We start from the raw sequence: 14520 nt of genomic DNA, 5'->3' as shown, positions 1-14520 counted from the left end.
GAACTGCCTGCATGGTCCCCAGAGGAAAATTTAATTCCATGTGCATGTGTTTGCCATATAGTTTTTCAAAATTTGCCCTGATTAGCAGAAATAGCATCATGAAACCTGAATGTATTCTGCACTGTTGCCTGGAAAATCTGGCAGGTCATTGAGTACATGCTAAAAAGCCAAGATGAGCAACAATGCACACACGTTGTTAGTTACTAGAAGAATACAGTACAAATGATGTCTGTGTTTCCCAAGGAATTCCTGTGTTGGATGCTTGGTTGGGTTGTGAAATAGCCCAGCCATAGCTCTGACATAAGGCTTTTCATTGCATGATCAGTATGCAATACTCTTAGCAAAATCATATCATTCATTTGTTAGTCCTCATAACCCTAAAGAAACAGCAGCTAGTCTGTTGTATCAAACCTCTCACTTAAGCCTTTGGGAAGTGTACTTTATTGTTAGGTACCCTTGCTATGAAAACAGTCCCCTTTCATTTCTCTCTTACTCAAGGCAGCAAAACAAAATAAATTCCAAGTCATATTAGTTCACCTTGATAAATAGCTGTAACTAACTCTCTTAGGAGAGGAGCCAAACAAACTAAGAATAAGGAGATGCCTTTTAAGAGAAAAATCTAGCTTTTTTTTTTTTTTGAGACGGGGGTCTCACTCTGTCACCCAGGTTGGAGTGCAATGGCACAATCTTGGCTCACTGCAACCTCTGCCTCCCAGGCTCAAGCCATCCTCCCACCTCAGCCTCCCAAGTAGCTGGGACCATAAATGCTCGGCTAATTTTTTGTATTGGTAGAGATGGGGTTTCACCATGTTGTTCAGGCTGGTCTTGAATTCCTGAGCTCAGGCGATCCACCAGCCTCGGCCTCCCAAAGCGCTGGGATTGCAGGTGTGAGCTGCCATGCCTGGCCTGCTTTATGTGCTTTTTGCATCCTTCCCCACCCCTCACCACTGTCTCAATTTAATGTAACTGCTGGTGTTTGTTCTTGCTTCTTCCTCTCTGATTTTTGCTTGAACTTTCTAGTACTCCTTAAGAGTTATTACTTATGTGCAGTGTGGTATTTTGCAAAACAAACGAAAGCCAAAATCCTATCCCCTATCTCCCTCTTTCTCTCCAGCCAAGAAATGCAAAGTGGTTAAATCAGAGTAAACACAGATCTCTTTTCATTTGATATATTGACATCACCTCTTAGGGAACTCAAGCTTGTTCATAAATCTTTTGTGGTCCATTGAGACTCTTCAAGTTCATCTAGTGGAATATTCCATAGCCTGAAATGTTGGACTTCTGAATTCCTGTGTGTTTTGAGTTTTCTCAGTGGGAGACAATATTGCACACAGAGCATGTAATGTGCAAGAGGATCTGCTTCGCCTCAGTTTGAAACTGAGCTGTACCACTTTTTAGCTGTGTGACCTTGGATGAGTTACCGAACCTCTCTCAGTCTCAGGTTTTTCACCTGTGGAATGGGTAATAATAGTACTTATCACTTGTGGTTATTGTGAGGATTAAACAGTGCACATAGAGCACTCACTATGTACCTGGTACCTAGTTTGTGCTCAGTAAAGGAAGCTGCTGTGCAGCTTTATACATATATTTCAGGTGTGCATGTAGGGAGCTACACAGATGTGTTCAGACTAGTGCCTCAGTAAGGCTGCCGTGAGAGAGGAAGGAGGCACAGAGGTATTCAGATGGTAAAGGGTTAGTGTGCAGGAGGTCTATGCAAAGCACTGTGATGCTAGGCAGGGATGCCTTTTGAGGATAGATGATCCTACACAGCACCCACAGGCTCCCTGACCCTTCTCTTGGAAGAGCGTTGATGGAATCCAGATGCCAGTTAGAGACATATCTTTGTCATGTGGGGATAAATGTCAGGAAAAACACTTAATGCTCATTTTAGGTTGTGATTTTGGTTTCTTTTGGTGAATCATATAACATTTTACTCTGTGTGTGTGTGTGTGTGTGTGTGTGTTTGGGGAAGTGTGAAGAAGGAAGGAGAGAAGGACTGAGAAATGTACATTTTTCCAAGCTTAGTTATTGCTGTTGCATTTGAAGGGGTAGACTGAATCACACTTGAAGTCGTTTCCTTCCCCCTTTAGGATATAGGGATTGTTTTTTGGTTTTGTTTTTTGCTGTTTAAAGCGGAAAATGTTTTATTTGCAGAGTTATTTTTAACAAATGGAATTTTTATGTATTTGTATTCAGAGTAATTGTTATTGAAATAAATCTTCTAATGACATACGGCAAGGAATTTACCATGACTAGATTTTGGAGTTTTTGTGGAACATTCTGAGCTTACATTTCAAATGATTTTGTTTGGAAATATCACATGCTTGTGCCATTTAATTTATAAATCCATCTGTTAATCACTAGAAATTTAATCCATACACTTGGAGAGAATTCATTGCAGTGCTGTTTGAAAAGAAGTTCGTGAACAAGCTGTGAGGGTTTTTTATGAGCTTGTTGGAGCCTTTTGATTTTAAGGAAAGGAAGGAGTTTGAACAGTGAGCTGTCTTCGTTCCCAGAAAGTTTTAGTTCTGACATTTAATTCAAAGATCTAAAGAGATTCAAGGAGGTCGGAGATCAGAATTTATTAGGACTAGAGTGATGGTAGTGCATCGGAACAAAAACAAAATATCTGTTTTCACAGTCAAATTATTAGATATTTACAAGTTTAATAACATTCTGTGCAAATGAGGATGTGGGAAAACACTCTGTCTAATGAACAATAAGTATAAACTCTCTGAAAAGCCATTTGGCAATATCTTTGAAATGTACATATCCTTTTACCCAACAGTTCCATTGTTAGGGATTTGCCCTAGAACTATAATAGCAAAGATAACTTAAAATACAAGTAGGAGAGTATTATCACAGCATTGTTTAATCGCAGCAAATGAAAACAGTGTTTATTAGCCTCATGTTGGATACTGTTCAGTCACTTTAAGAAGTAAGGCAGACACGGGGAATTGGTAGCAGAAGATCTTCATGATTTTTAGAGTTAAATGAGAGAGGCAAGGGCATAAGAGTCAGACTAGCATAATCGCATTTGTATGCAAAAAGGAACAAATGCATATTTAGGAATATGATGTGTTAAAATGTTTTCAAAAGGATGCATAAAGTCAAATAGCTACCATAGGCGGGGGAAGGACAATGGGTTGGAGATGGCAGGGATGCATCATTTTATGTCCTTTGGTGTGGTTTGAAATATTTTACTGTGTGTGTATTTTAGTTTAAAACAGAAATTAGGAGAAACAAATACCTTTTACCCTATTGCCACTTTTGACACAGCAAGAGTCAATTACTGTTTTAAGAGTGCAAGGTTTACTTTCATGCTCAACTTAATGCCTAGCATTCATGCATGTTTTTTTTTTAACCCAAAGGATAACCACGATGGATCATCCAGTGAAGGAATCTTTGTATCCAAGATAGTTGACAGTGGGCCTGCAGCCAAGGAAGGAGGCCTGCAAATTCATGACAGGATTATTGAGGTATGTGAATACTGGCCAGTGTCTTTGAATAGGCTAAATGCCATCCCGTCTTCGTCTAGCTCAAAGCAAGATGTTTGACTGGGGAGGGAGGCCTAAAGTGGTAGATGGTTGAGCGGGAGTCACACTTTTCCCATTGTGTGGGACCAGATTGAGTGTTGATTGCCTTGGTGTTAAATTTTTGTTAAATGTAGAAAAGCCAGATTATGAGTGGAATGTTCACAATTTGGCTTTTTTCATGTGGACCTCAATCTGTTTCGTATGCATCAGTTACAGTTTCGCGCGAAAACCGTTGAAGAGTTGGATGTTAGAACCAGATGAACGATCCCTGTTGTACAAATTGTGCACCCTGTTCATATTGATTACCAGGGTACAATTGTGTCAGCTTTGGAGTCATTCTAATGTCCTCAGAGCTCACACAGCACACACTTATTTCTACAAATGCATTGTTCTCTCTGTTACGTTTGTCGTCTTTGCCTGTTGTTAGTTGTACAACCTGATTGCCCAGGGATTTGCAGGCAGAGGTTGATATTAGGGTTCACATATCATCACTTACTCCATTTTCAGTTCGTCATTCATCATTTCAAACTTTTATACAGCAGGTTTGTAGACTCGTGGGGGAAGTGGATCTCTCAGCCCCACCAGACAACACTTTGTAACAGGGTTGCAGTGTTCTAGGATGCTCTGAGTCACTAAAAGGGAGAGAATGATTTGTTGCCTTCTCATATGGGCTCTTGTTGCAAAGTTTGATATAAATGAGTAATTTTTTACTGGTGTTTTGACCATTTTCATAGCTCTTTGGATGGATACACATATGGGCTAAATTGATTGGCTTTCCTATTAGGCAAAAAGTAAATTTGAGAATCCACGATGATATGCCAGACCCCACAAGAAATTCACCCATGGGCCACAGCCGTAATATAGTGCAAATAGAAGAAACCAGAAAAACAGCACCGATACCAGTGGGTGTTTGTTTTCCACATGCATTTTTATCATGTCTGTATTTCCTGAGTATTTTCATGGCCTATTTCAAAATTTCGGACTGAGTGGGAGCTAGGACCACGAGCTAAGCCATAAGTGAAGTTCACATCACTCACTGGAATGTGGCCACAGGCTTCTCCTGGGGAAAGGAGCCTCAGCAAGACAGAGAACAAAGTCTTGCATTTCCAGTCTCATCTGGACACATTCTGCAATGTGCAGTATGCTTCAGGATAATTTGTAATCCTCAGGAAAATACACAGTTAAATCTCACAGGGAAAGCAAACTGAACTAGTTAGGGTGTAAGGCTCGCTCCTCGGAGGGAGTGTGATGTGCTAACTTACATGCTAAAATGATACTTGATTTTGTTTTAAGGACATTATTAATATTGTTGCATCCCCTTTGAATGTTTGAAGGGTTCTTAAACTTGGAGCTTTTTTTGCTGCATGGTTTAGAGTCAGTCTTTGTACTTCCCAGGTCAGGAGACTGGATTTTCCCTAACAGGAATTTGCTTGGGCAAGAGTGCTTTCTTAAGAGCTCAAATGCGTTACTTACTGTCTTTTTTGAGAGTGAATACATTTTCTGAGACTATTGTTCAAAAAGATAAGTACAGCTTCCGTTGCCAAGGGTTTGGTGGAACAGCCAGTTTCTCGAAGTAATGGAATTTCATTGCTCTTATGTTTTGCAAATGAGAAATCTACAGCTGGGCAGGATTTTCTCTTGGCAAAGGATGATCTGCATTTGAAATGTTCAGTACGGTTTCTGGTAAGTCACATTCCTATTTTGGACAGTATGTAAAATATTAATCATGTAGTGTTGAGATGGAAAGAAGGATGACCACAATAGAGAAACGATATATGTATAATTGCAATTGACACACTGTGCCTTTTGCAGTCAAATTCTAATCTCTTTTGACATGATACAGTGATTCCCATGACTGAAAATATGTTCTCTGGTTTACCTCATCTGCGTCTGAGTTTATTACCAGGAGGCATAAATGTGATTATTTTGAGAGAGAGAGAGAGAGAGAGAGAGAGAGAGAGAGAGAGAGTGTGTGTGTGTGTGTGTGTGTTTCATTACTAAGAAGAGTCAAAGTCTCTAGTTTTCCACCAAATGTCTTCTTTTTCAGGGGAATGGGCAAACCACCACCAGATCTTCACCGTAAGACCCTTAATTCTTGCAAAGGGGTATTATTAAATCCAGAGATACTAATTGAGTCTTTTCTTTGCTGCAGAGTTCCTCTGCTCTTAATGGTATCTGTTCTCTGAGACCAGAGCAGCGGCTCTTACCCACATCGGTACCAGCCCAGCTCCTCCCTGTTTTTTAATAAGAAATATTTTGGAATTCCACCAATACTGTGGTGAAATGAAATTTACAAGTAACATTTATATGCATACATACACAAATAATTGTAAAAATATATAGGCTGTTGCATAAAAGAAAATCAAAGGAAGATAATTTATAATAAAATATATCAATATGCCAGTGTTCTGGCACAGTGACATTAGAAACCATGGCACTGTCAGATGCTCTCACATCTGTGTAGACTCACTGGGATGCACCTTATGTGGCTGCAGATGCTGCCAGATACAAGAGGCATCTGCTGGTGGCCCAGGCGCCATGAATGGCCTTGCCGTACAGGATGTGAATTTCCATGGTAGTGAACAGGTCATGGTTAAATTCTGATACAGGCAACTACAGTGTTGCTTTGATTTATACAAGAGTTGCATTTCTTGAAATGTCCGTGTGTGTATATGTATATATGGCAAGACATACATGTGGTAAAATATACATAACAGAATTTACCATTTTAACCATTTTAAGTGACAGTGCAGTGGCATAAACTACATTGATTTATGTTGCAAAACCAGTACCACCATCCATCTCCAGAACTTTTTCATCTTCCTCGACTGAAACTCTACACTCACTAAATACTCCCTCCCCACCTCAACTCCTAGAAACCACCATTCCACTTTCTGTCTCTAGGAATTTGATTTATAAATGGAATCATGTAGTATTTGCCTTTTGTGACTGGCTTATTTCAGTTAGCATAATGTCCTCAAGGTTCGTACATGTTGTAGCATGTTATAATTTTCTTCCTCTTTAAGGCTAAATAACATTCTGTTGTCTGTATTTACCACATTTTGTCCATTCATTCACCCAGTGATGGACACTTGGGTTGCTTCAACCTTTTGGTTGTCTTGAATAATGCTGCTGTGGACGTGGGTGTACAATGTGTGTATGTTTAAACTGCCAAAAACCCTGTTGTGTTTATATGTAAAACAGAGCTAGGTCTATGCTCAGGTAATTATAAAAAGCTCGTTATTTTATCTTCATGACTGTCTGGTGGGATATGTGATAGTTGTGCTGAAGGCAGAACCATTCTTCATTGCAGGAGATTCTTCGTGTCATCTCTGGCACATACCCCTATTGTTGTGATGGTGAAAAATGCCCCTGCAGATTGCTGAAACTCCCACTGGGGAGTGACAGGGACATCAGGGACAATCACTGAGGTAGAGGTTTGACTTATTCCAAAACCTTGAGATAGGAATTGAGTTGCTCAGGGACAGAGATGTCAACATCCCTTTCTTCCAGCTAGACTGCCTACATGATGTCCCCTATTTGGGTTCCCTACACGAGTGCTCCCAAGGCCTGATAAGAAAGCCTGAGCTGGCCTGTCCTGGGGCTGTGGCTGGGAATCCGGGGCCCCCTTAGATGAAGTGCCCTTCCAGCCCACATGGCTGCAGGGCCCATGCTGTCCCCTGGAATCCTGTGTGTCCATCTGCCCTGGGCTTGTTGGGCAGACTTTGGTCATACCTATTCCATCTCACATTTGGTACTGGGATTCAGCAAGTTCTGACTTACTCAGTATTGGCTTCTGATTTTTTTGTGTCTTCCCTGCACTCCTCTTACCTGTGAGCTATCCTGGTCCTTTTTACAACTTCCGACCCCACCTTTGATTGCATATACTTATTGCAGTTAGAAAACTAAATTTAATTTCTCCCTGATGTCTTTAATATTCATTCGAAACTGTAAATATCTCAGTGCCTTTTGTTTTTCTGCCTCTGAGCCTACTGTCTGAACTATATTTTAAAGACAATGCAAGGTTCCTATACTTTAATATCACCAGATTTGTTAAAGGAACTATGCTCATATTCTTTCAAATAGTTTGAGAACTTTGGAAAAATTTTCCCAGTGCCCAAAGTGTGGGTTATCCAACTGAGGCAGATTTCCTCATCCACAAACACACCACCTTTCTCTGTGGACTCTGGAGTCTACTTTAGGCCAATCTTACTCTACTGAAAGTTATTTAGGAGAAGGCAAAAATGTGAAAAATCACATAAGATCAATATTACCCTCAAAATTCTCTTAGGGAGGTGACACGTGGAGAACATACCATCTCTTAATAAGTCCAGCCAGCTGGTTTTGCACAGCATTGGATCACCTCACTGTTTCTCAGTTGACTGTCATATGGAGTTTTTGGATTGTTCTGTGAATACCTCATTTGACAAAATGCTCACACTGAGAAAACACCGAGAAACTGAGGCCTACTAAGAAACCAGCAAATTCACTTTGAGGCATGTGCTGTTCAATATATTATTTCTCTCTTCATCTTTTTTTTTTTTTTTGGTCATGGCTTGCCTATAAGTTAAACACTCCTCTGATGCAACTCCACTGAAATTCTTTCTCAAAGACTTGTAGAGGCCATCCACATCTATATTTCTTGCCAGCCTTCAAGCCATATGGCTTGGAGAACCAAGCTCATTTTTGTGTTACAGGAGGCTTGCCTTTGGTGATAAATGAGTCTGTGTAGCGATTGTGTGGGTTAAACGCTGTTCTGCTTTGAGCTAGCAATCTTGATTCCCTGGATCCAATGAAAGTGGGAGACTTAAGCCCTCTATTCCCAATAACCATTATTTCGTACAATCTTCTGTAAATATGCATTCATCTTGCAAGTGTTATGATTTGAAGACCCGAGGATATGATTACAGAAGCTGTGGAACCTCAAAGGCTTTTGTGTAAACCGGTCATTCTCTTTTTTTGTTTATTTTTGGTTTAGTTGGACTGTCATTGCTAACAAGGTTTGTTACAGGGTCAGCTAGAAAGGATTAGCAATGCTTTCCCTCCCAGAGTCAGGCTACTTGGTGGAACAAAGTGAGATTTCACTGCTCTGAGACCCACTAAAGTTGCAAAATGGAATGTGAATTAAGCTGGAGTATTTATTTAAAAATAAAGTAATAGAAGACTCCCCTTTAAAAAATGTTTCGTTTCGACATAATTTCAGACTTGTAGACTTGGATTTCTGTACACCGTTAACCCAGATTCCCCAAATATTAACATCGACTACGTTTACTTTATTCTTTTCTTCCTCTACTCTTTATCACTAAATTCATCAGTGTGAACTTTTTAGGAATAAGACATTCTCATATGTAACAATATGGTAATCTAAACCAGGAAATTCATGTTGGTACGAAACTGTTATCTAATCTTCAGAATTTATTCTGATCTTGCTAATGGTCCCTATGATGCCCTTTATAGCAAAATAAAACCACTGTCATGGGTTGTATTCCATTTTCATATTTATTTAGTTTCCTTTACTTTATAACAATTGCTCAGTTTTTGTCTTCCATACCATTGATATTTTTAAAGACTCCAAACCAGATCTTTTCTGGACTGTCCTTTAATTTCTGTTTGAAGTTTCCTCATGGATGGATCCAGGTCATACGTTTTGGGCAAGAATACCACAGAAGTGATAGCGTGTCCTTCTCAGTACATAATGACAGGTCTCACATGAGGTGAAGTTGTCCCTTTATGTTAACTTGAACCACTTGGTTAAAGTCGTATCTCTCTGTCTCCACTATAAAGTTACCATTTTCTTCTTTATAATCAATAGTTATCCTGTAGCTAGATGCTTTGAGGCTATGTCAATGTCTTGCTACTCCTCAAACTGTCACACACTGGTTTTATCATCCATTGACTGTGTTTGGTTGAATCTGTTATTGTGATGATTGACAAATGGTGATTTTTCTAACTCCAATCCTTCCACATTAGTTGACTTTCTACTATAAGAAGTAGTATTCCTTTTTCCCCTATTTAATCTGTTTATCTGTCTGTCTCTTCCTCTGTCAATATGGACTCATGAGTTTTTATAATTTGGTGGTCACATTGTCCAAGTTTTGGCCCAATGGAGCTCTTTCGAGCTTTTAACCTGTGTTATTTTGACATGTTCCCACCATGTTTTGAGCACTTTCCTACTTCCTGGCACAAGATACTCCAGGTTAATCTTCTGTCCTTGCTCCACTTCTGACATGTGCATTTTTTTCAAGGACCTCTAGCTTCATTTAGTGGAGAATAGTGTTTAGAAACCAAAATATGGGTGCTAGGGTGCTCATTATGATTGAGATTTCATTGCTTCTAGGCACCTTCAGCAGATAGAGCTAGAAAATGTAAATATGTAATATAAACACATGTACACATGTACCACGATAATAACATATACGTCTGTCTTTCTGCATTCATCCATCTGTATATCTTGGAAACTATGCCTATATCAATACCTCTAATTTCAGTCCAAGTCAGTTTGTAATCCAGTTTGTAATTCCTAGAGGAGTCCTTTTTAAAATACTGATCCACATGCTTTTTTCCTTTGAATTAAATCTGTGATCTTTGCTTAGATGTTATCAGTGAATTAAAAAATTATTGGTGAAAATTGTTTAAAGTGTTTTAATTTTTGGTTTGGTTTTGGAGAAAAAAATATGCTGTAAACCAAATGATTTTGTAATTATATATTTTTTCATTTTCTTTCATTTCTTTAAGAAAGACTTGATATTTCTTGCTTAACTATACACAGGAAACTTATTTTGCTAAACACGCACAGATATGCATGATCCATTTTTGGTTAATGTTAAAAATAAACACATGAGGCTATACTCCTCTCCTTCACAGGGACTGATCCCCATTTACCATATTCAGCAGAGGAGTATGAAAAGTTTGATAGCAGTTATCCACTTAAGGAGTAAAACCTATTCATGTTATTTGAAATCTCTGTTTTCTTGGTTACCCAAATATTCTGTTTTGATTAAAGAAACTTGATATAATTCAAGCTGCGTTGAGAAGATTCTTTGTTAGCTGCAAAAGTAAGCAGATTTTAGAGATCAGTTATTAGTAATGGACTCCAACTCTCCGTTTCCAAAGGTGGAAGCTAGAGTTTCTTCTTATATATCAATTTCAGTATACATAATGACAATGACATCACCTTGGATTATGGTGTCAAAAAATTCTGAGGACGTTCCTGGATTGAGTGGAGATGAGCATTGTGATCATTTGTTGATGTTTGTCATGGGCACATAAACAAGGAGTAGGGTGACTTTTTGCTGTATATTTGCTATCTCTGGATAGACTCACTTAAATGATGTTTTTGGAACTATTGCATTGTCATTTGGTAGTAATGACTGTCTTTTCACTAGCATAGCTGCACTCTCAATAAGTCAGTACATCTCCATCTTTTTAGTCTCCACTTGTAAAATAAAGTGAATATCATATTTTCCCCTCTCTTATTCCCTGATTTAGCCACTTTTATCACTTTTGCTTTACCTTAATAGTCTTTACTACAGCAACAGAAGACTCTAACACAGTTAGGTAAGGCTTCTCTGAAATGCAGCTGATCTCCTTACTATTAGAAGGAACATGTTGAAATGGAAAGAACCATTAAGATTTAAATCAGGAGACCCAGGTTTAAGTCTCCACCCCGGTATTCACTCTGGTGTTGGGATTCTAAATGTTGAGTCTTCATCTCTAGAATGGGAGGAGTATTTACTGCTTGTCTTTCCTACCTGTCATGCTGTCTGGGTGGACCAAGGAAACAATGTAGGTAAAGGATTTTTGCAATTAAGTACAAAGGTGGAGAATTGTTATTTCAAGTTAAAATTTTTGTACAGGATACGAGAACTTAAAGCCAAATATAGAAGTTAACAAAAACTTTTCTGAGATCTGTTTTCTTCTTGTTTATGTGTATCAGCAAGAATGTGGAGCTGCTATAGAATTATTGAGAAAATCTTAAACTATTTCATGGAGACATACTTTCCAGAATTAACAAGGTGACCAATTAAAAACAAATAGCCCCCCTTTAGTCCATGGTTGCCTTAAACAATATATTATGTATTAATTTCTTTCTAATGACTGTGCATAGCTTATTGTGTGGTATATGGGCTTTGTTATATTTATTACTGTCATTATTTTCCTTATTTTCCTATCAAAACTAGCCTTTCAGTGAATATCTTTCTAACATACATCACTTTATACTAGTCAGATAAATAGAAAACTTAGGTGAAGAGTGGACAGTATGGAGTGCTACAACTCTTGCAGAATTTAGCTAGCAGGTTTTTCACTTTTTACTAGAAAAACCAGTAGAAACAAAAAAAAAATATATGGTATGATGCAATTTGTTTATTTTTAAGGCATTTATATTAGTCTTTGCAGGGGAAAAATGCTCTGAGCTAATGAACAGTTTATAGTTATTGTAGTTATTTTGTTTGATGGGATTATGGGGAACTTTAAGTAAAGCCACGTTTCTGTAATGTTGGAGTTCTCCAAAGTGTGTGTGTGTGTGTGTGTGTGTGTGTGTGTGTGTGTGTGTGTATTTATTTCAGTAAACAGTAAGAATTAAAAACTTGGTAATTTAAAAGTGTCTTTTGATTTTAAATATCACAAAGTGGATACCTGCTTATATATTTCCTTTTAAAAGTCACTTAACATTCTCATTTCTACCAGCTCATAGCATATGGCACCAGGTATGGAAACGCAGAGGCATCTGTCTCCTGCTGAAACCCTGCAGTCAGGATATTGGGTGCTTCTCTTTGGCAGAGTGTCTCTCCCATCCTCTGCCAGTGTTAGAGTTTACTTTGTATTGACATTATGTACTTTTTTGGGAGTTCTGACTCCACAGAAGTTTTAAATCTGTCCCTCAAAGTCTTCCTTTCATAAAAAGATTTAATTAGGTAATCCACAAAGCATTTTAAAATGAAGAATAAATTAGAAGTAACCAATGTCCGCATTAAATTCTTGAGTGAAGATTAGGTCAAAAAATTAAATCTTAGGTAATTTCCTGAGGACCATAAAACAAAACAACAAATTCTTGACAATAATACAGGTCAAATATATTTTATATTGTCATCTTTACATGTGATATCTAGACACTTATCTTTAAATATGGGGGTTTTGAGAGCAGTAACCTTATCTGTTTTTTTTTTTTAAGGAAGTTTTTGTCTTTTCATCTGTTGCTGTAACACAAAAAGAGCCAGATGCATTTTTATTCAATTTGGAAGGTGTGTTAGGGATGGGCTGACTTAAATGCTAATCTGTGAAGTATATGTAACATGAGCGAGCACTAGGGGAACGCTTCAAAGCAGTAGGCAGACATCATTGTTGAGCTAAACTAAGCACAGTGCCTATAGACCAGGGTGCTATGAACAGGTGGAAAGAGTGTTGACAATCAGAAATTGTCAATGGTAATTGCAAATAGGAAGACGCAAGGGCAGAATGGCAGCTGCAAGCACTGATTTGCAATTATGCCACTTTCACTGGGAACTCTGAGTACTCCAGGGTGGGTAGCTGCTGCAGCTTGCTTTCTTCTAATGAGGATTAATGATTACTTTGAGCCTCACGGTGGAGAGCAGCTGGTATGGAATGAGTCTGCCATGCCAAGTGCCACAGTGCTCAGTGGAGACCTCTGGCTCTTACCCTGTTTAAATCTATTTTGATGACCACGTGAACTGCATAGAAACTGGGTCTCACCCCTTTTCTCCTGAGAGTGGCACTCCCCTCTGCCCTTTTGGCTCTTCTGATTCTCTTTATTTCCTTCTTTCATCACTTCCTTCTTTCCTGCTAACCCTAGTGGGTCATTTGACAGCTTTCAGGGATCGGGAGAACTCAAAGCCTAAGAGTGTTTGGTTTCCTAGGCACTCCCACACCCCTCAAAAAAAAATGCAAGTCAGCATTAAAACGAACTAAATATGTTTATTTTTTATTTTTCAATATTTGGAGACACTCTAGGGTGGAGCAAAATTGATGCCAACAGTCTAATTTAAAAAGACAGGTTTTTTTTGTTCTTTTCATAGAATGATTGTTGCTAGGAAATGGATATATGTTTCCAGACATATTGATTTGAGGATCTGTTAGCCAGATAAATGCAACCCATATCCAAAAACTGGTTAGGTGTTGATTTTAAACATTGGGTAGGGGATGAATTATATAGCATGATCTGTATAATTGTTGTGACTTGTTAAAAAATCTTCATGTTGTGTGAGTTGTTAGGATAAGAGAGGATAACAGGGGAAGAGAAACCATTAGTAGACGTATGTTCACTTGTTGGGTGTGCACTGAGTTCTGCCTAATATGAGATAGGTCAGGATACCCAGAGAACTAGGACATAATCAACTCCCTGGCTCTAGGGAGTTTACATGTGAGACCTATGTTTATAGGAAAACAACACCAAGTTAATTAGAAGGGCAGCCAGTATATGCAGGGGTTAAGAGCCAAGGACTCTGGAATCAGATCAACTTTTGAATTCTAGTTCTATCATTTGCTAGCTTCATGATCTTGGGGAAACTTCTTATCTCTGAGCATTGCTTTCTTCTGTAAAATGTGGATAAAGTTGCCATAATAAAGAAAATATTCTTTGTGTGTCTGAATACTGTAATTTTGGCCCCGGAATAAATGCTCACCAGGTGGTTAGCTATGCTGTGTTGTTTCCTGTGGGTCTTTAGAGGCTGGCTGGAGGAGGCTTCCAGCAAGCCAACACTTTGATGACAGCTATATGGCACAGTTTCATAAACCTGAAATTACAGTTGTGAGTAGACCATTTTAATTTGTTTTTTATTTCTTTTTGATATTAGTGAGCCTTTGTATCTGCATTAAGAGCTGCCACTTCCTAAGGCCATATAAATCAGAATAATTGATCAATCAGGAATAATTCTTAATTTACATCTTAGTGTGAACAACATGGTAATTCATTGCATATGTGCTGACATAAGAGTTCCAAAAATAAAGTCAAACAATTGTGTGTTCA

The 14520-nt window shown here is 38.5% G+C and overlaps 1 protein-coding gene and 1 non-coding gene across 2 annotated transcripts in view; both read left to right on the top strand.

Annotated features, from left to right (window-relative positions):
* PDZRN3 (PDZ domain containing ring finger 3) overlaps positions 1-14520 on the top strand; it is a 243734-nt gene that overhangs the window by 19573 nt on the left and 209641 nt on the right. Inside the window, exon 3 of the mRNA XM_024928360.4 lies at positions 3372-3479. Within this exon, the coding sequence (XP_024784128.3) occupies positions 3372-3479 (108 nt within the window). The remainder of the gene's footprint in view (positions 1-3371; positions 3480-14520) is intronic.
* On the top strand, positions 11800-11862 carry LOC112439433 (U7 small nuclear RNA). Its single transcript, XR_003027714.1, has one exon. It is a non-coding gene; the product is annotated as a U7 small nuclear RNA (small nuclear RNA).

The sequence above is a fragment of the Pan paniscus genome, chromosome 2, assembly GCF_029289425.2.
Source record: "Pan paniscus chromosome 2, NHGRI_mPanPan1-v2.0_pri, whole genome shotgun sequence".
NCBI lineage: Eukaryota > Metazoa > Chordata > Mammalia > Primates > Hominidae > Pan > Pan paniscus.
Note: the sequence above shows the minus strand (reverse complement) of the source record. Positions and strands in the feature narration are given on the sequence as shown.